We start from the raw sequence: 23,300 nt of genomic DNA on the forward strand, positions 1-23,300 counted from the left end.
TGTTGCATCCAATGGGAGTGTGACATGTGAGGGGAATCTAAATGATGTGGTATTATTTCGAAGAATAATTTTTTTTTAGAGAACTGCTACGATATAATTGAAGTGTTTTTATCGTGAACAAATAAATTTTAAAAAATAAATTTAAAATAACATAAATTTTAGATCAAAAATTTGTAAAAAATAAATCAATTAAAAAGACTAATTCAAAAAAAATAATTAAAAAATTAATTTTTATAATAAATTTTATTTATATATGATAGAATTAAAAAATTAAAAACAAAAAATATAATAATATTATAAAATATTAAAATAAGAAAAAAAATAATAAATAATATAATTGACAAATTAATTTATACTATAAATTAAAAAAATTAACTCTAAAAAAAATTAAAACATATTAACAAAATATTAATATTAAATTATTTAATTATAATAGATGTTACATTAAAATAAAATTTAAAAAATATAAAAATAATTTAAAAATATAAAAAAATTTATAAAAATAAATTATTAAAAATAATAAATAAAAATAAAAATAAAACAAATAATTACAATAAATTAAAAAATATATATTTGACTGTTCCGACTGTTCCGGTACCCATGTCATGGGTACCGTAGAGTTTTCCTTTTTTTTATTTACTTTGTTTATATTTTACGTTATGATGTACTTTTGATTATTTGCTTTTTTAAAAGAATTTAGTTTTATTCTTTTAACTTTTATATTTTAGTTAATGTTAATTTTCAACAATGGTTATTATTTTTATTTTTAAATTAGATTTTAAATACTTATTTTTTCATAGGTAAATTATATTTTTGTTTTTTATTTTACTTTTTATTTATTTTCATCTTTATCTTTTAAAATATTTATATTGATCTTTTATTTTTAAATTTAGGTCAATTTTAATCTTTTTAAATTTTTTCTTAATTAATTCACAATTTGAAAGGAGTGAAGATACATCCTCTGAATTCTACTCCGAATCATCGGTCGAATATTAAAATATTAATATTTTTTAATAAATTTATTATAAAATAATTATTTAATTTAATATTTTATACTTTAAATTAATATTTTAATTTTTTGGAATATATTTCGAAACGAAGAATTCGGACTCTGTATCATTTTTCATTTGAAAGTCATCTTATTTGGATTCATTGAAAATTGTTGAAAGAAATTAAAATTCAAACTAAAAATGTTATGGATATATTGAAAATAAAAAATTTCAAAAAAAAATCTATTTTCATATTATTTTTAATTAAATATGAGATATATTTTTTACATGATTTTTCACTGTATTTATAGTTTTTTTCGTTTCTAACATTAATTGCATTTAATGGATTTTATATTGGTAAATATAATGTTAAAAGTTTCAAGTCTTCAATCAGACAAAATTTGATTTTAAATTACATTGCAAAATTGAAAATGATCAATATTTTAAAAAAATTAAATTGATTTAAATATAAAAAATAACAAATCAATATGAACATTTTAATAGATAAATGACCAAATTAAATCTAAAAATTTAGAAAAAGATATAAAATTTAATTTAATTTTTTTATTGATTTAATGTGTAAAACTTATTCCATTAAATTTACGTGCACAAAAATTATGAAATTATAATAGTCTTAAAAAAATAAGAAAAATCAATCTATTGAAGATTAAAGAAAAAATATGTGCTAAATCAAAAAGGATCAAAGACATAAAAATGTGAATATAGTAAGTGTTTAGGGTTTAGGGTTTAGGGTTTAGGGTTTAATATTATTAATTAATTTTTCCAATTGTTTGACACATTACTATCTTAAATCAATTAAAATATTTTTTTAGAAGCATTAACAATTTGAAAGTTTAATTAAAAAAATTACATTAAAATAAAGAATTAAAAAGTATATTTTAGTTTTTTATTTCTCTTATTTTTTTAGTAATTTTTTTTTGTTATCTGAATTTGCATATGCTCTAGTGGAAGAGGTGGTGTCCTTTACACTCCAACACCAACATTGGGGCACATGCAAAGACACTTTAATGTTCAAGTTAGAAGAGAGTCTAAATTAGGAATGACATTAGAATTAAAGTTATACATATTGCTACATAAATAGGTTCTTGATGTTATCTTTAAGTGAGGAGATATTATTGCATGATTTCAAAGAATCCTCGTTGGTTAAATAGAGATACTGTGCTTTGATAATGTGATTTTGGAATCTAAGAGATATTTGGTGTGAAGATACTCTCATAGTCATTGTGGATGAATTGCACAGGGTTTCGTTTTGTGGCGTTGATGGACTAGGGGCCTAATACATGCAAGCTTATGTCTAGCTCAGTGTGACCAAGTTGAACACAAGGTCAACTCAGCTTGATTGAGCTGGACAATACATAAGCCCTCTAAGCTCCAAGCTCTTTAGAGCAAAGAAGTTATGAGTGAGATTACTTTTTTGCTCTAAGGATGTTGAGCTCTTGTTGGCAAGATGGTTGGTTAGGTGCAGGAGTCGGTGGATCATGTTTTGACAACTTCAAACTTGTTTAAATAACCAATGATATGCTTTTTTTTATATATAATTTAGTATTTAAAGGGTTGTAAGATTTAGGCTACTCATTAAGGTTTCATCTTTTAACATGGGTCATCGATGTAGAGAGAGGAAAAGTGGTTGTTACTTTTTGGGTTTTCCCTCCTTTAAATAGGGGTTTTTCATGATTGTTCACGTTCTTCGCCATTTTTCCTTCTTGTTCACAATTGTTTTTACTCTCTTCTCGTTTGTGCATTTGTTGGGATTCCTTCTTGTGGTCTTGTGATTCTTAGAGCTAGGGGTACCCCTTTTTTCCTCCACTGATTTTTCCTTTCCTAGTTTTGTTTCATTGTGTGTGTGTCGATGGGAAAGAAATGATCATTATTGGCTAGGGAGGTTTTCTCGATTGGAAGAGATCCTCCATATTCTCTATTTCTGGTACCGTCAAGGGAAAATGATTCCTTTGAGAACGGATGAAATAGAGACAATTGCTACTAGGACAATTAAGCGGGCAGAGGTGGTTGAGCATATTGTTGCTACTGCGAAGGTTTTGGCAGAGGCCTTGGACAGTGAAGGTTATGAATAGATGAGGAGTAAGGTGGATTGGTATGAGAGCCACCTTGTGGAGAAAAGGCACACACTAGAAGGGGGTTGAATAATATGTATCAAAAACTCACATGTTTGTGTAGTGAAAATAAAATGACTTATCAGACAAAGCACCAGTGAAGAGTTAGATGAAGCATTAGAGATGTTTATATTGGTTCGTCTCAACCATCAAGACTATGTCCAGTTCTCAATCCAACCAAATTGAATTCCACTAACTTTCACAAAGTTACAATTATTCATTTACTAAGTCACTTCTAGCTCAATCCTAAGTAGTCTTTGACTTGCCTCTTCAAACAACTACCAAAGTATTCTTTGAACAATAAGCCTCTCCAGGCTTAGCATCAAGTATCCTTTCAACCAAGTCTCTACAGGCTTAACACTAAGTATTATTTCACACAAACCTCTTTAGGCTCAACCCTTAAAACAAGGTAGTGAAAAATTAAAAAATTGTTTCGTCTCTTCTAAACATTATGTAATCAACAATGCAAGCACAAGTAATCTACAAAGAAATATGTACAAGATTTACAATAGAATGTTTCTTTATAGTTTTTTAGCTCTATGTATTTCTATATGTTTCTTTATACAAATTTCTTGATGTATATTGCTTCTATCGCTTTTGATCTATATGTGTCATTCTAGTTTTATTATTTGAAGGCTTGATCCTTTTATAGTAACTTTAAAAAAGATGACTGTTACAACAACTTTGTGTTGAACTAACAATTTGTTTCATTGAAACTAATTTAGTTTTTTATCTCATAAATTTAGGTCAATTTAGTTTTTTTAAAAATTATTTTTAAACTAATTCATGGGTTGAAAATTGTCTCATTTGATTGAGTTATTTGAAAATTGTTGAAAGCACATAAAATTCAAACCAAAAGTGTTATGTACATGGTAAAAATTGAGAATTTTTAAAAAAATAAGTATATAATTTCATATACTTTTTAATTGTTTATGCAATATATTTTTACACGATTTTCACAATGCTTATAGTCTTTTTGGTTTCCAACATCAATTGCATTTAATTTTCATGACCAGTCAATTGGGCCCACTAAACCTATCGGGCTTTTAACTAATCAAATCTTCATGATTAACCCATTCTTCTTGGGTCCTTCAATGTGTCACATATGGTCCTCCTTGGTTGATTCTATCACGTAATGACTACAGACCAAGTGACGCCTCAATGGGGGGTACAAAACCACGTGACGATAGTAGACTAGGAGATGCTACGACATGGAGCACTACACCAGGTGATGCCACGATAGAGAGCATTGAACTAGGCGATAGTAGCAACTTCTATATTTGCAATGCAATGGTTGTCGATCGGGTTCTACAAATCTACAAAGGGTAGAGGCATACCTAGACAAGGTAGGTTGGTAGTATCATAGGATTTCATTTCTATTTTGAAATAAAAAAAGACTCTCACTCTGAGTTTAAGAAATGGGTCGGCTTACTTGAGTTGAATGAGACAATACTTCATTCACTTGTTTCTTTTGTCATGTGGTCATAAGTGGGATACATTTTAACTAGTAGAGGCATATGATCTGGCTTATAAGGAGGAAGATGAAAAATAACAGCCTCTTGGAACCTCACACACCATTGGAGATTAATCAGAAGCCTATCTAAGCATTGCTCAAGGTTACCTCGTTTCCAAGTAAATGGGTACCCTTGAAAACCAGCATCAATAAGCTCACAATCAGTAATCATATCCTAGAAGTTATGCATACCTCTCTGGGAAGGCTCCAAAGCACCGCCCTAACGCTTATGGAGATGAAGAATCAAGTTGAAATCCCCATGAATGGGCCATCCATGAGATCTCGATTATAATCCTCATCTGAAGAAAATAAAATTTGAAAATAGTCCCGTGGCATATTTATAATTTTAACCACAGCTTTACGTGCCCATATACAATTAAGCTTGGCCTCTAAAATACAAAAACCAACTCGCTTACCTAAAACCTTTACCATAAGATACCCTTTTCCAGGTTTACACTAGTCAACGAATTCTTCGTCAAAAATAGGAATTTCTAAGAACCTCTCCTTATCCTCTTTTGATATAGGAGGTGGAGGAACTTCTTCATTTGGATGCCCAAAAAAATACCCATCAAACAAGAGAAAGGAACTGCAACATCAGTCTTCAAAAGTTTTTCCATGTAAGAAGCCCTTTCAACTAGACCCTCCATTACATCCCTAGAACCACCCCTTGCTGGTGACTCAACAACACCCTTTTCATTGGTCTTCTGTTTTACTTTTCTCGTACTACGAAGAAGGAGATCATCTTGCATATAAGTTGATATTTTACTCAAAAGTTAAATAGGACAAAAATGAATCATTTAATTAATAAATTATTAATTTGTAGTTTATTAATCAAATTGTAATTAAAAAATTAGTTAAATTAATAATAAAAAATTTAATTTTTTTTTACATATAGTAAAATAAATTAATTATTACTATAATATAATTTAATTAAAATATTAAATAATATAATATATGTAAAAAGAATTATAATATTTAAAGATTTTAAGTCAATTAATTTACTTGTTAATTTGGTTTATAAAGACTCATATAAAAAGCTAAAAAAAATACTTATTAATTACCAAATATACTTCTGAAATATTATAATTTTTTTATTCGTTCCAATATATATTATCTCATTTTTAAGATTGTGAAAAAACATAAAAATAAAATAAATATTTTCTTATCATTTCCTTCACAATTCAAACATTATGGTTCATAAAATAAAATAAATTATTAATAATTAATAATAAAAAAAATCTTGGAAAGAAAAATAAAGATAAAATAATTTTTTCTTCTTAGTTTTAGAATATAAAATTGTTGAAGAACATTACTGAAATAAATTTAATTGAAAAACTATCATTTATGATGGAACAAGCATGAAGAAGTGGAAGATTGTGCTTCTCCTTACTTCCTCCAAGTCCATGCAATCTTCTTTGAGGCTCCAATGGATGAATGTGACTCCGGAAATGATGTAGAAGCATATGAAATCGTGGCTGGTTTTGTCTTCCTAGTGAAGGAAAAAGAAGTTCCACAGCACAAAGGAAGGATTCCTTTGTGAAGGTGCTTAAGGAGGGAGAATTTTCCTAAGTAAACAGTGACCTTTTGAGAGAGATTTCTTAAATGAAAATCATATATCATCAAAAAGTGGTCAACTACAAGTGTGTGGGATATTTATAAGAGTGGGGAAGCTAGGTTAACTAGAGTTTAAAGTGAACCATGGTATGGTCACTTTAAACCCTAGTTGTCCAAATTTGAATTTGAAATTCAAATTTGGAGCCTTGGCTCTCTCATTCACGTCCAACTCACCCAAATCTGAAGTTATAAATGTAATTTGGGTTGCCTTTGCATCTAATTTGGTCATGCATGGAAGGCATGACTCAAATTATATGTAAATGCACTCTAAATTACATTTATCTTCAAGTTAAAACCCTTTAACCTAAAAACTCTTATACTAAGAGACCTATGAATACAAGGTTTAAAATTCCTATACAATCATGTCTAAAATAAAAAGACAAGCAAAACAAGACCAATATTGGCCATAAAAAGCCCAAAGCCTATGAAGCCCACTAATAGGCCCAAATCGACTACTAGGCTAAAAATCGTAATTTAGGTGCCCAAAATACAAGGCTAAAAAATATGATACCTATAATATGGACTAATATATATATATATATATATATATATATATATATATATATATATATATATATATATATATATATATATATATATATATACACACACAATCATATGAGATGTATTAGGCTTTTAGTTAGAGGCTCATAGCCCAAGATGAGCTAAGGCCCATTAACCCAATAGTAGGCCCAATCTTTTTGTGGTCTTTAAGACTAATCCATTTCTCTTGGATCCTTCAATGTATCACCTCTTGGTCTTCTTGGCCTTGACATGATTCCATCAATTTATAATTTAATTATTTTATGAATTCAAAATGATTTTTCTTCAGAGGTTTAATGAATTTTGAATAAAATTTATATTAAAAATAATATATAATTAAAATTTGTAAGTTATTTATTAAATGAACATGGTGATTTAGTGATTAAAGTTATTTAAACAACTTAGAAATTTTGAGTTGAGTGTTTGCAAATTTTCAAGATTATTTAGATATATTAAAATGAAGAAATTGTATATGTTAGAGACTAAAATAAAAGTATTTATTTAGATTAGTGAAGAAAATAGACACTTGATAGCTCTTAATTTTTAAAAGTTACAAATAAAAAATAAATTAAAATAATAATAGTGAGTAATTACTTAAAAAATATGAACGATTATTATTATTTTTAATAATTGAAGAATATAATAGGTATAAATAACCCTTTCAATTTCATCATTTTGATTCATGATATCGTGTCATGTATTGTTCACCCACGAATCGTGTGATATTTCACATAACATGTTAATTCACAAGTTAACTAAGGTTGTTAACTTTTTTGTATTTCTTCTAGGTAAAGCAATGCTAAGGACCAATAACAAGTAACAAAAAGTAAAAGTTAAATATTAATGTTATTTTTGTCCAAAACTAAAATCATATTTTCTCTAAAGTATAAATTAATGTTTTGTGCTACCTTAAGAGTATGCAAAGGGGTATTATTTTGAAAAGACATTATGTAAATCCTAAATGGGAAAGTAAAGATGGGTTACGAAAGATAAAAGGTATGCCCTCCCTTGATGTGATTGGAAAGTATGATCCAAAGTAAGATGGGGAAGGTTGGTGTAAGATAAAGCCATAATTAATACTTGAGGTCTAAGCACCCTAAGATCATAAAATATCTTAGACTTGACTATAAAAGTGAATTGAGGAAGAGTAATAAAGTACGAGAATTTAAGAGGGAAAACTATACTAGTATATAACAATAAGTTAGTACAATAGTTATGAGAGTGATTATCAACAAAAAAAAAAATAGAATCTAGAAGATTGATCTGTAGAATCCTACTATAGACAAAAGTTTATTTAAGGTTAAGTGTAAAGTAAAACCATAAGACCTAAGAAATAGGCTTCAAGGATAAGAAAGTCACACTTGTCTATCGAGTCTTTAGTATACTCATTAAGATTTTTGCCTCATTAATTTAATTTTTATGTTTTAGGATAGTAAAAAAAAAGACACTTGTAGATGAAGCTTCAAATTGCACGTGAAAAAAATATAATTTAGGTTTATGTATCTTTCTTTTGAAAAGTTTTGTATAACACATCAAGTGCCATATTTTTGTAATAAAATGTGTTAATTTTTTTTTATTTATATTATAATTTTTTTCCTTTATGAAATTTGATCATTTATGTTTACAATTTTCATATTATCAGAAATTTAGTAATAGTTAAGGTAATGTCACATAAAGTGTTACATGAACATAGTCACTCTCACATGTGTGAGAGAGATGGTGCTTGTCACATCTAACTCATGTGCTATAGTTTATTTTAAAATATTCTAATTTATTATTATAAAAAGCATAATATATTAAAATTCTTAATTTAATTAGAATATACAAACAATTTATTGGAATACTATACACAAGGTTTAAAATTCAAACTTGTTATAATCATTGTAATTTATATTAATAAAAAATATTGTCATCGAATCACATATTATAATAATTAATATGCTTTTGAACTCATTATATCAACTTTGAAAGTTATATTTCTCATTAAAATAAGAAAATTTGATAAAAGTAATTTTCAAGCATTTATATTTTAAGATATATATGATATGTTATATGTGTATAATATTAAGGCTTAAATATATTTTTATTCTCCATAAATTGAATGAATTTTTATTTTGATCCTTGTAAAATTAATGAATAAGTATGTTAAAAATGATAGACTTACTCTTTTCAATAGACAAGGTTTAGGATTTAGTCTAGATAGACTTACTCTTTTCGATAATTCATGTTATGATTATCTGTCAATTTAAATTAATGAAATGAAGTATCAAATAATTTTTAAATTGTTCAAAATTTTGTAGACTTTATTCAATGGTTGAATTGTTAAAGTTTGGTGTAGAACATGAGTTATTGAGTGAAATAAGTCTAAGTAGACTTACTCTTAGAATAAGTTGAGCCATCTTCTCTCTCTTTATTATATATATATATATACATACATACATACATACATATATATATATATATATATATATATATATATATATAGAGAGAGAGAGAGAGGAGGGATCCTTTTACTCTAGGAGTAAGTCTATATAGACTTACTCCGTTCAATAACTCATGTTCTACACTAAATTTTAACGATCCAACCGTTCAATTTAAAGTTCTTAATGCATAGATCAGATCTGCAAATTTTTAGGAAATTTGAAAATTATTTGATACTTCATTTCATTAATTCAAATTGACGGATAATCATAAAATCATTTCATACATTGATTCAGATTAGTGAAATGAAGTATCAAATGATTTGAAAATTTTCTAAAAATTTGCATATTTGATCTATGCATTAAAAACTTTAAATTGAACGGCTGAAATTTGATGTAAAACATGAGTTATTAAACAGAGTAAGTCTAAGTAGACTTATTCCTAGAGTAAAAGAATTCCTCCTCATATACAAAAATGATAGTTATTTGAAGGATTTATACAAAAATTTAAAAGTGTCACATGTAGATAAAATATCACATATAATTGTGGATACCACTTAAGATGGTTACATAACTTTCTAATAAACACTTAAATAGTTAAAAATGATCACATAGTAGTTGGAACGTACTAAACAATAATTTCAAATTTTAGAAAGATAAAAATGAACAAAAAAATATAAGGACAAAAATCAAAACATGTATATTTTACATAAACTAAAAATATATTTAAATCTAATGTTAATTATAAATTTTTTAATTAATGATCGACATTTTTACTTTATATTTTATAATAAATTTCTCATTGCAGACAATCAGATTTTTTTAAGAAAAAGAATCCAGATTCTTATAATAATTTTTGGCTATTTTTATTCCATGAGATCAAATTAACGTTTAATTTATTATTTTCATTATTATTTCTAAATTAAAATTTCATATTTTAAAAGAAATTATCGGTATTTAAAAAGAATTTTATTCTATATCACGATGTAAATTATTTATTCTAAAATTAAAATATAATTTATATGGTAAAATTAAAATATAATACATTTATTTGTTTTTCATTCAGTTTTGCCTTTCTTTTCTTTAGTTGCTCAAGCTGATGTAAGTTTTTTCGCATGAGTTTTAATTGATTTTGTTTGGGCTCGTGCACCCATCCTTTCCACCAAAAAAACACGAGTAAAATATTGTGTTTGGTTATCAACTTTGTGGGACATTGCCATAATAGTCTCTCACATAAGAAAAATGACAAATTAATAGTCTATGTTTATTTTCATTACTCATTTTAGTCATTATCGTCACTTAAAAGTTAAGATTATTCGTTAACTTGTGAATCGACATGATATGTGTCATGTTAACAATCACATGCACCACGTGTCAGCCTACATGGATGAACAATATATAACACATCACCATAGACTAAAATCACAATGAAATATGTGACAATATATATATATATATATATATATATATATATATGTGAGAGATTTATTAGTTTACTTAAATTTATTTTATTCAATAATTCATGTTTTACATTAAATTTCAACAATTTAATTGTTGAATTTAAAGTTTTTAATGTATAGATCAAGACTGCAAATTTTTAAAAATTTTGAAAATCATTTGATACTTCATTTCATTAATTTAAATTGACAGATAATCATAAAATCATTTTATACATTGATTTGAATTAATAAAATGAAGTATTAAATGGTTTTCAAATTTTTTAAAAATTTGCAGATTTGATATATACATTAAGAATTTTAGATTCAACGATTGGATCGTTAAAATTTAATGTAAAACATGAATTATTGAACAGAATAAGTCTATATAAATTTATTTTTGGTGTAAACAAATCCCTCTTCTCACACACGCACACGCACACACACACGCGCACACACACCCGCACACACATATATATAAAGATAATTCCTCTTTTTGGTATACACATTATTTTAACTACTTTAATCTTTTATAAAAATTGCATAAAACATATGATACTAATTAATTTGTTCACTACTTCTACTAATATGTTTGTATTTAAAAGAAGATTTCACTAAAGCATAAAATGTCTTCTTTTTTACTAGTATATATATAAAGGAGTTTAGAGATTTAATGAATTTTGAGTAAAATTTATATTAAAGATAAAATATAATTAAAATTTGTAAGTTATTGATTAAATGAACATGATGATTTAATCATTAAAATTATTTAAATTACTTAAAAATTTTAAGTTGAATCTTTACAAATTTTCAAAATTACTTAGAGATTAAAATGAATTTAGAGACTAAAATAAAAGTATTTATTTATACTAGTGAAAAAAGGGACACTTGATACCTCTTAATTTTTGAAAGATAAATAAAAAAATAAATTAATATAATAATTGTGAGTAATTACTTTAAAAAAATATATCAATGATTTTTTTATAAATAAAAAAATTGAAGAATATAATAAATATAGATAATCCTTTCAATTCTATCATTTCGATCCATGATAACGTGTCATGTATTGTTAATCCACGAATTATGTGATAAGTTAACTAAGGTTGTTAACTTTAATATTTTTTTTTAGGTAAAGCAGTGTTAAGGATGAATAACAAGTAACCAAAATAAAAGTTAAATGTTAATATCCAAAATTAAAATGATATTTTGCTCAAAAGTATAAATACAAATGAATTAATAATTAATGATGAATAATATTATATGTTCACGTGTATTCACATCCCCATACACGTTTTGGTGAGTGGAGAGTGGTGGAGCTGGTTGCTACATTTGCAATTGCAATTTAACGGACCCGACACAGCGCCAAAACAACCCTCGTACCCCCTTTCAAATGGCTCGCACCTAGGTTTCCACCTTCCTAACTTTCTCTCTTCCTTCTCCACCTTTTCCTAATTCTAATTCCTCCATTCTCACTCCTTTCGCCATGTCCAACAGGTAATTTTTCAAATCCCTCTTTTCTTCTTTTTCAATTTCAATTTCCGTTTCACCCATTTTTGCTTCGATCTCCTCTCATGATTCTTCGATTTCTCTTTTTTTTTTTCTTCTCCGTTTATTTATTTATTTATTATCTGGGTCGCGCCTTTCGGTGCCGAAACAGACAAAAAAAGGGGAAAGAGGTTTGTGTTGTCGTTGTTGTTTGGTGTGTTAAGATTATTAACTTTTTTTTTTCTGATTTTTATGCGTTTGAACGCCTGTGTTATGGATTTTATAAGTTTTTTTTTTTTTTTTTGTGCCGGTTTTTTCATTTCGTTTCTCGTTTTTTGTATTTAGAAATGTTATTTTGTTTGAAGCGTAATGTGATTAGTTTTCTGTTAAATTGGGTTGGGATCGTTGGTGACTTGGTGTTTAATGTAAACAAGGTGAATTTTGAACTTGAAGTTTGGTTTTTTTATTTATATGCTAATGTTTCATTTTAAGTGACTTGAAAATTGTGTGTTGGGACGTGAGGATTATGCACTCATATGTTTTGTAATTTTTTTTTTCAATTGAATTTGTGTAGACTCCTTCTGTGTTTTTTGTTTTTGATCAGCTAGACTCTTTCTTGATTGCTTGTTCAGAATTTATTAATTAATTTATGATTCATGAATTGTCTTAGGGTTTGCAAGTTCTATGCGCGAGGGTCATGTTTGAAAGGGGACCAATGTGATTTTGCTCATGAGAGAAAGGATGATGTAAGTTGGTACTCTAATTCTGATTATCACATACTATGTTTATCCCCAATGGTTTTTTTATGGATTCTCTGACTTTTGTTTCTTATGTGGAGAACAGGTTTGCAGCTATTATCAAAAAGGATTCTGTGCTTATGGTAGTAGATGCAGATATAGGCATGTCAAAGCTTCGCAAGCGTCATCTTCGGCAAATGGTCATGGACGCCATTCTCCTGTTTTGGATTCTGTTGTGAGTCATACTGCCAAAGGAACTTCAAGTTGGGTTCCAAAGGCCGTTAAGTCATCTTCCCCGGACAAGCATGTAAGGAGTTCACAACAAAAGAATCTGTCCGCTCACGGGAATGATGTTGGTGAATCCAGTAATAGTAGCGCTGTACCATCTGAATATTTGTTTTGTGCATATGCTGCTGCCAACTGCCCCCTTGAAGATAAATGTTCTCGCATTCATGGAAATCAATGTTTATACTGTAGAAAATTTTGCTTACATCCTACTGATCGAAAGGAAAAAGAAAATCATTTGAGGACTTGTGAGAAAAAGGATAAATACCTTCAGGCTCTGAAAGATAGTCAAGAAGTAGAATGCAATGTTTGTTTGGAGCGTGTTCTTTCCAAACCTAAACCATCTGATTGCAAGTTTGGGTTGCTTCCTGAATGTGACCATGCTTTCTGTTTATCCTGTATCCGCAATTGGCGTAATAGTGCCACAAACTCTGGAATGGACATCAACAATACTGCTAATACAGTGAGAACCTGTCCTGTTTGTCGCAAACTATCATATTTTGTCATTCCAAGTGGTATTTGGTATTCTACTAAGGAAGAAAAACAGGAAATTATTGACAATTACAAAGCAAACTGCAAGTAATTTCTCATCTACTAAACTTCCCTCTAACTTTCCCGTAATTGATTTATTACTTGGTGACTGGCTGACTTTAAATTTATTTTGAGTTATGGTTAATTAATCAAAGGTGTTTTAGAGGATGGTTGGTTGAAAAAATAATTCCCACCTTCTATCATCTCTTTATCCCCCCCCCCCCCCCCATACACACAAATACTTACACCCCTCTTTGACACCACACAACAATTGAACACTCCCAAAAGTACACAAAAAGGCATACACACACTGTATCCCAATCCCAATATTTTTGTGAAATATTGATGTGTTCCTTCTTCATATGTTCCTATTGGGGAGGGCACTTTATATATGGAGTTCAGTTATTTAGGTGACAGTCTGATTATTAGTGAGAGCGAGCCAATTTGTGTTTAATAAGAGCTTGAATAGTTTGATATTTTAATTTTGAACTTTTCTATTGTCTTTTTTCCAGACTAATTGATTGCAAGCATTTTAACTTCGGAAATGGGAATTGTCCATTTGGGGCTAGTTGTTTCTACAAGGTACCCAAGTTACCATCTCTTTTATCTCTTGCTTGCTTTAATATTTTCCTCAGGTAGATTTGATTACCATGGTTGTTAACTAATTTCAGTAACATCTTTCTGAGCAATGAATTGTACTCCACCATGCTTCTCCTTTCACTTAAAGAATATTTCTTATGCAGTATCGTTCTTAGATAATTCGTATGCCATCTCTAAAGCCTTCAGTTGTTGAATTTGATTTTATTTATATATAATCATATGTGGGCTGACTATATATATCTTTGGTTGAAAAATCTACAACTTTTTTTATTTTTTATTATCTACCATCAATATTATATTTGTATTTAGTTTACTTGAGAACTGAAGAAAAATGCAATAGGAATTTCTGAATGCTAATGCTCAAGTGTAAGCAATACACTCAGCAAAAAAACATCTGTTTATATACATGATGAGTACATATTATGATAGCAGAAGTTAAAAACTATATTAACTCCTTTAATGACTATAAGAATACAATGTATTCTTATGATACATGGAAATTAGAGCATTAATTATATTTTATTATATTTCCAACACCTCAAGATCGAGTGTAGAGATCTAAAACATCTAGCTTGTTACAGATAAAAGAAATACTTGGTCCTCTAAGAACTTGAGTGATCAAATCAGCCAATTGATCATAAGTTAGCAAAGGGTTTGCTAATTTCTCTAGAGACTATCTTCTCAGAAATAAAATGGCAATAAATCCCTATATGTTTAGTACACTGTTAGAAAACTGTGTTAGATGTAATATCACGAGCTGCTTGATTATCACAAATTAGTCTTGTGGTTCCAAATCTCGAAATATTTAGCTCTTTAATGAGTTGTTATTTTGTTTGAGTTAGACATATTAGTTAACAAGTAGTGAGGATCATAACTTGATATTCTGCTTCAGTTCTGAACCTTTCAACCACATTTTCTTTCATGCTTTTCCATGAAACGAGATTCCCTCCAAGTAGAACACAATATCCAAAGTTGCATATCCTATTAGGAGACCCAGCAGGTCTGCATAAGTATAGGCAATAATCTCCTTATGCCCTCTCTTTTCATACACTAACCATCCTTTTCCTAGTGATCCTATAAGAAATATCAGAATTCTGACAACTGCAATGGTCAACATGAGGAGAGTTAAGGAATTGACTCAGCACACTGTGACCACAAAAGGGATGTCTGGTCTGGTTAAAATTAGATAGTTCAGCTTTCTTACCAATCTCCAATATCTACTTGGGTCAGAAAATAATTCTCCTTGGTCAGGAAGAGTATGGGACTATCTACTGGTTTACCATTCACCATTCCACTTTCTTCAATAATACCAAGAGCATAGTTTCTTTGGGAAATAGCAATTCCGGACCTTGATTAAGCAATTTCAATTTCTGGAAACTATCTTAATTGGCTCAATTCTGGTTGACCAAAAAAAATTGTAAGAATTAAGTTTACAATTTGGGGTATTCAGATATCTGAACTGAAGTGAACCATACACATGCATGTGTTCTTATGATTAAAATTTTAAATCTTCTGTCATGCAGCAAGGATGGTGATTTTTCTATATTGCTTTAGAGCTTGTATTATTTAGCTCAAGCATTTGCAATTATATTTTAGGTTCCATTATGCTTAGTTAATTTAAGTACTTACATACAAATGGAGTGCGTACTGTGTTATGATCAGTGTTTTCACAGTTGCGATTTTACTTGGCTTCCATGCTTGATTCAGTGTATGGTTGCTGCAGATTGGGATCATACCAGGGTTGATGATGAGCAAACTGGCTTGCTAGTGAAATTGTCATTTCTCTGTGAGTTGAAGACCCACAATATTGTGGGTTGTGTTGCATCATACAGTGCAGAGAAACCCCCATTTTGTGGGTATTTTTTTGTCCTAAAAAGCTCTTCTCTTCAAGAGACACCACTCTAGTCCCACACTGCTGACAGATTCACAATACCTTTCCTCTCCCATACAGCACATCACTTTCTTCTTTCTCTGCATTCTCTGTTTTTAATTCAATTTCTCGCGCTTTTTTCCCACTTCTGACCTCCCTCTATCTAAGATTACTTTTTTAGTTTGTGTGGGTTGAGTTACATTTTTTTTGGATTGGTTTCTAAAACTGACAATTTGGGCTTGTTCTGGAGCTTTGAAATACAACCTCTGACTTTGGTTTTTCTTGTTCTATTTTTCCACCCCACCCTTTTTTGCTAATCATTATCAAATGTAAAATAGAAATTAAGATATTAATAATAAAATAACTTCATAATAAATATTTAAATTACTGAATTTTGGTGGATTTATTTCATGTATTGGTTACTTAAGTTATCCTGTTTTTATGTTAAATTACACTTCTGTATTTTTAGTAGGAGCTTACAATTCCACAATTTATAATTTTTTTTATAGGAACTGAGTTAGGGGCATTTTTTTTTTTGTAGAAAATAACTGCTTTTAGAAATAAGATCCGTATTAGAAACTCCAAGATGACAGTTGTGTTAAAAAAATACTGCTAGTAGTTAGTTTTGTATAGAAACTGCAGGATGGCAGTTATTTGTAGAAAATAACTTTTGGTGGTTATGTATTAGAAATATATATCTGATTGTCTGATAGTAGGATGTGAAATGGGAGATATGAAGTTGTTTTCAGTTTGTGTACAGAGAATACTCTCTGTAGCAGACTTTTGTCTCTGGTACAGCAAGTGAACTGCTGTATTTGTGCAATATAGGAGGTTTTGTCTCTGGAACATCAAGTGTATTGTGTGTGATTTTAATATTGTTTTTTATTATTTTTATTAATTGGTGTTCTATCAATTGGTCTGACCTACTGGATCAAAAGGAGGGAATCTCCTATGACCAGTGAAGAGTAAGATCATGACATGCGACACAGAAAGGTTGGATGTATTGGAAGCGAAAATTGAAGAGCTGGGAGCCATAATTGAGGCTCAGGTAGGAGCCAGTTTGGATGACACATTGGCAAATTTTGCAATGATATTGCTAGAGACAAGAAAATTAACAGGCAAGTGTGCAGAAGAGGAGAAAAGCAGTTCATCGGTTAAAGTAGAGAAGGGATCAGGTTCAATTAATCATGACAATGATGACATGGATGAGTACGGTATGGCAGTGAAGTGGAACTTCCATCTTACTATGGAGATGAACCTATCGGATGGATCACTAGGGCAGAAACTTATTTTGAAGTTCAGAATATTAGTGAACACATGAAGATTATATTAACAAAGTTAATCATGGAGGGTTCTGCTATTCATTGGTTTAATCCATTGAGAGAAACAGAAGACAAAATTACATGGGAGTAGTTGAACTGGGGAATGGTGACACAGTTTGAGGGCGGCAGTATTAAAATCCTTTCAAAGAACTGGCTGTGTTGAAACAAGAGGGTTCAATGGAGGAGTTTATGGAAGCATTTGACTTTCTCTCATCGCAAGTTAATCATTTACCCAATGAACAATATTTGTGCTATATTTTGGGTGGGTTGCAACCTGAAATCAAGAATCCAGTACAAACTTTTAGAACCCAAATCAAGAATTTAAGCTATGTAGTATGCACGAAGTATAGAGGCAGCAAGAAATGCACTTGTGTTCGGAATGGGGAGTGAAGGTTGGCGTGCAAAAATAAGATCTTCTAGCAATGTTTCAAGGGCATCAAATTACTTTTACAGTTCACAAGGTGATGCAGGATCGATTATTACAAGTAAGGTGACAACAGGGTGGAATGAAAGCCAAAATCATTTCAGTTCAGGGTCAAACTCAAATATCAATCAATTTGGCCACAATAAAGGAACTTCATCATCCTTGGCATTCTCAGGTAGAACAGAGGGTGGACATCGAGATTCAGCAGCTGTGGCATTTAAAATACCAAGAATTGATGGAAAGGAAAAACAAGCATTTATGCATTAGATGTGGAGAAAAGTGCCATCCCTTACATCAACATGCAGAGAAATAATTAAGATTGGTAATTTTTGGAGATAATGAAACCCTAAGCAAACATGGAGAAGTAATTGCTATTGAAGTGGATAAAGATAATTTGGAAGAGTCAGTTTCCAACTTTCAGCCTTGGCAACAAGGCTGATTTTTCAGCAGGCTGTAATGATAGGAACTGAGTTAGGGGACGGATATTTGTAGAAAATAACTGCTTCAGAAATCAGATTTGGATTAGAAACTTCAAGATAACAGTTGTGTGTAAAATATTACTCTGCCAGTAGTTAGTTTTGATTCAAAAACTGCAGGATGGAAGTTATTTGTAGAAAATAACTGTTGGTAGTTTTGTATTAAAAACATATATCTGATAGTAGGATGTGTAATGGGGTGTGAAGTTATTTTCAGTTTGTGGACAGAGAATGCTCTCTGTAGGAGACTTTTGTCTCTGGGACAGCAAGTGTATTACTGTATGTGTAATAGGAGACAGTCTCTGGGACAGCAAGTGTGATTTTAGTGTTCAATATTGTCTTTTATTAATTTTATTAATAATTGGTGTTCTATCAATTTTCACCCCCTTAATCTTTAGTTAGAGTCTTAATTTTAACAACCTTGGTTATGATAATTGGTGAAAATTGAAAAAAGTAATTAATTGATAGTTTGTAACCAAAGCAGATAAGGAGTGGGGGATTTGTTTTGGTCAGTTCCAGAGGTGCCAATCTTTGGTTCTTAAATTTTGGGGGTTTTATAAGTTTGGTTTGGTCAATTGTAAAATGCCAAAAAATTTGCCATGCAGCAAACCAAGTGATATTTTTGTGTTACAATGCCTTTTTTTTTTTTTTTTCTTTACTAACATGCATTACCATTTGTAATAATATTAGGTACTACCCTATGAACTACTTAGTTGTGGACTTCATTTTGTGTTATTTATTGTCTTTTATTATATTTATATTTATAATTAATGAAGATATTGTATTGGTAGTAAATGAAAAGATAATGAACTATGATTTGGTGCCATACTAGATCAGGAGTTGTGGTTTGTTTCGTTGGATTTGGGAAGTTCCCATGTTTCTAAAAATTTAAGTAGTGGTGGTTGTCTTGTTTCAAACTTGATGGGAGACGTGTACTAAATGATAAAATGGAAGTGACTTGTGAGTAATTTTTCAAAGACATTACTAATAGGCTTTAAAATATCCAAAATAAAGAGAGGAAAAGACTAGTCACCTTTAGGATACTTTTAAATCTGTCTTTTGGAGTCTGGGCTCCTTTTTAATTTTTAATCTTCAATATAGCTTTGATTTGTTTCTCCATTGACCTTTATTAATTTTGATATCTGTTGCTTCCAGCATACAGTGAAGCCTGGCTCTTACACATGGATACATCACAGGCCACCACCTCAACGTAGACAAAACAATTTTGGTATGTATGACATGTTGGACATGCTCAGCGAGGTGGATTTATCAAGTGCAGAATATTATTCCATCATGAGGGAGTCAGAGTTTTTTGATGATATGGATCCATTTGAGATGATGGATATATCTGATAGGCTTGCTGGTGAATCAGGTCCTTGTTTGGGTCCTTTTGATTCTGATGAGGAGGACATGGATTTTTTTCAGATGGCTGCATTGTCAGAAGCATTGGTTTCTGGTGTAGATGATTTTGGTCCTGAAGATTTTGATGAAGAATTCAATCCTATGGAGGCCGCCTTGTTATCAATGATGATGCATTCTAATATAGAAGACGAGGATGAAGAAGATTACAGTGATGAAGACTTCTAGATTTGCTTAGTTCATATAAAGCCTGACTTTGAGGTAGTTTCCTCCTTTGGCAGTAATGGTACCCTATCTTTTGTTTTGGAAATTATTTGGGCAGGAACTTCAAGATTTGTTTTAGTTTGTGGTTGATATTCTAATACTCTTGCCTATAGCTGGTATTCGTGATCATATGCCATTTTGTATATTTTCTAATATCCTGCTATTGAAGGAGTTTTGGCTTGAGGGTTTTGCTTAGTCTTGTCTCATTGCAGGTTGAATTGTGATTGCGCTATGTATAAATAGTGCTTGTTATTCTTGGTCTTGTCGGCATATGCACCATAGATTTTTTTTTTTTTTTTTTTAATTTGTCTTTTGGTGGTCCGAATGAGCCTTAGTTAAAACCATATTGAAAAAGATTGCTTAGTTTTGTGAGTTTACCATGATTTCCACTTTTCTTTCATTTTTCCTTCTTTATGCAAAAGATTACTTATTGAAAGCCAACACTAATAAATGATTGCGAAAAAGCATGAGGAACTTTCATCTAGCACACAAGATGATCAAGTCTCTTTCCCATGCCACCCATCATGTGGGCTCTAGTTTTTCTTTTTCATGGGATCCAATAAAAATCACACCTCAGTCAATACTAATTTTCAAAATATCTGCAATTATGGTTCCAATGCGATATATTTTTTTTCGAGATAAAATTACGGATTAAGCATAGATGTTGATAGCCCAAGCTAGCAAAAGTTGAGGTAGGAAAACACTGAGGATGGACAATTAGGTAGAAAATAAAAGGAACTTGACTTAAGTGTTAATTGCCGGTAAAATTAGTATTATTGTCGAATTGTGACATTGTAACCTGCTAGTATAATCAATATTATAAGATTTAGTTTATATACCCATGAACAAAAAAAACGTTCTTAAAATGGAGTAATAATTAAAGTTCATTCTCATTCAAATCTGCCTCGTTAGAGTACGTGAGTTTTATGATTTGTTAAAGTACATGAGTCATACAGATTAAGTTAGAAGCTATTAGCAACTCTACGAAGGAAGTACTCACTTCGTTTCACAATACATGAAGTTTTAGTATTTGTAAAATGTTTCAAAATAAATGATGTTTTATTTTTTAATTTAATATTATGTTTTTTTTTCTAATTTGTCCCATTATAAGTTATTTAACTACCATAATTAAATTTTCTTGAACATGACAGATAAGTAGAAATAGATTAGGAGTATTATTCAATCAAACCAATTGATTGATCCAATAACTATAGAAATTATAATCAATGAATGATTATTAGGTCATACGAATTTGGTTTATATGACTCTTCATTGTCTCCAAGTAGTTTCCTTTAAGTTAGATTTGAATCATCATTAACATGTAGCAAGTGACTTATGTTGGTGCAACAACCAATTCATATTGATTTAAACTTTTGTCTAATCTCTTTAAATAGAACTTGCTAAACTTCATCTTCTTAATGCAAACCCTAGTCATGAATGAGTTCATAATTCAATGCAAAATACTTTGATTTTTATTTTTATTTTTATTTTTTATCAATTTTGCCATGAATTTTAGAACAAAGAGAAAATTGATAACAAAATTGAAAATTTTCACTAATATTAGAAAATATCACAAGATAATTATGTATAAATCATGATAGGTTGTGTAGAACTATTATCATCGATTTTATTACATGTATTTGGTATCCTTACTCTCATAACCACTTTAACCACTAGCAACTAATAACAACAAAGTTAGTTATTGTTAGGAGGATCAATTCTAGTTGAAGTTGAACTCTTTATATTAGTTATTATCCTCTTGCAAGTTAAAGTTTGGTAGATATTTATCATGTGTCCAACTTAGACATGAAAGGATGACCGAATGAGGTAGAACTTAAACAAATCAATAAGTTGATTGTTTAAAAAAATAGGTCAAAGCCTCGAGAGTTCACTCTATAATTCTTCTGTAACAAAGTGACAATCTATTTGAAAATGTTTGGTTCTTTTGTAAAACACTAGATTAGATGCAATGTATAATGCAATTGGCTAACATAGTAGAGACTCGGATCTCAAGAGCAAGTGATATTTATATCAATACAAAAGATAGCGAAACTATTGAAGTTCACATGTAATAGTTGACAAGGCTTGATATTAAACTTTAGAAAATGATATGGAAATAGTATGTTTCTTCTTGGCACGATAAAGAATAAGAAACAAGCCAATGAACCTTTGTAACCGTTTATCTTTAGTGATAATCATAATAAGAATTTGATTTTCATAAAATATTTTAAAAATCTTTTAATTTATTATTTTGAGTGGTAGTCAATTACTTTGCTCTAAATTCCAAAAATAAAATTTGAGAACAATGTAACATATTATCATACTTTTTATATTACAATAGTTTCTTAAAGATACATTAAAGCCTAGAAAAATCAAACTTCCTCAAATGCTCACCTTTTATAATCAAATAAATTTGTAGGACCAATTGAATTAATAATTATTCAAATTATTGTGCACTTAATTCATTTTAATTTGGAAAAAAAATGTTTCACTTGTTATAACTTGATTCCCAATTACCAAGTAAAAGAAAAAAAAAACTAAAACCACTCAAGACAAACTACTCTAACTAACATAAGCACACGATACACTACAATATGCTATAACATCAAGTGTGAGGCCAATCATCAAAATCACAAAACAATAAAGGATTTCAACCTTCAACGTTTTTGCTCATTCTTTGCTTTTCTTCACACCTTTGGTATGATATAACATCTTCATATAGATGGATTTAAAGGAGTCTTTGTTGGTTCAGAACAAAGGAAACTCAAATCATGTAGAAAATCTATGAAATACTTTCTTTGACATAATGAAATGTCTTGCGTAACTTCTATGAAAAGAAAACATTTGAGAATCTCTAAATCCTTAATTTTTAAAGAATTTAAGAACAACTTTAATTTTATTAAAAACTCATCTAGGGAGTTACCACTTCGAATTTAACCATTCATGTATATTATGTTGTATAACAGATATTACAAAAGGAAGAATTCCCACACAATCCCAAATTTTTACGTCTTTTTCTGATATTATTTTAAATAATTTCAAAATCAAGGGGCTTAAGAAGAGTGACAATATTAGTATATTCTGAAATTGATTACTTATAATATCTCATTTTAATAGCTTTTTAATTTTTGACCGTTTGGAACTTTATTAGTTATTATTCTCTTTAGATGACTTTTATTTTATTCTCATACCCCAATCCCTTATAAACAAGTGTCTCTATTGAAGGGGAAATACACACTAAGCAAAGCTCTCTCGTTCATCTTCTCCCTTTTTTTTCCATTTCGAGTTCTAAATTTTCTT

General features: G+C 29.5%; 1 protein-coding gene across 1 annotated transcript; it reads left to right on the forward strand.

Moving 5' to 3' along the window:
- Positions 1 to 11,925: 11,925 nt before the first annotated feature.
- Positions 11,926 to 20,195, forward strand: LOC109807832 (putative RING-type E3 ubiquitin transferase C3H69). The gene is made up of 5 exons (XM_020370491.2): positions 11,926 to 12,141; positions 12,803 to 12,878; positions 12,976 to 13,733; positions 14,198 to 14,267; positions 19,533 to 20,195. Exons 1-5 carry the CDS (start codon positions 12,131 to 12,133, stop codon positions 19,962 to 19,964), a joined length of 1,347 nt encoding a protein of 448 aa, XP_020226080.1. The 5' UTR covers positions 11,926 to 12,130; the 3' UTR covers positions 19,965 to 20,195.
- Positions 20,196 to 23,300: the final 3,105 nt, after the last annotated feature.

The sequence above is a fragment of the Cajanus cajan genome, chromosome 10 (assembly GCF_000230855.2).
Source record: "Cajanus cajan strain Asha chromosome 10, NIPB_CcT2T_4, whole genome shotgun sequence".
Lineage (NCBI taxonomy): Eukaryota > Viridiplantae > Streptophyta > Magnoliopsida > Fabales > Fabaceae > Cajanus > Cajanus cajan.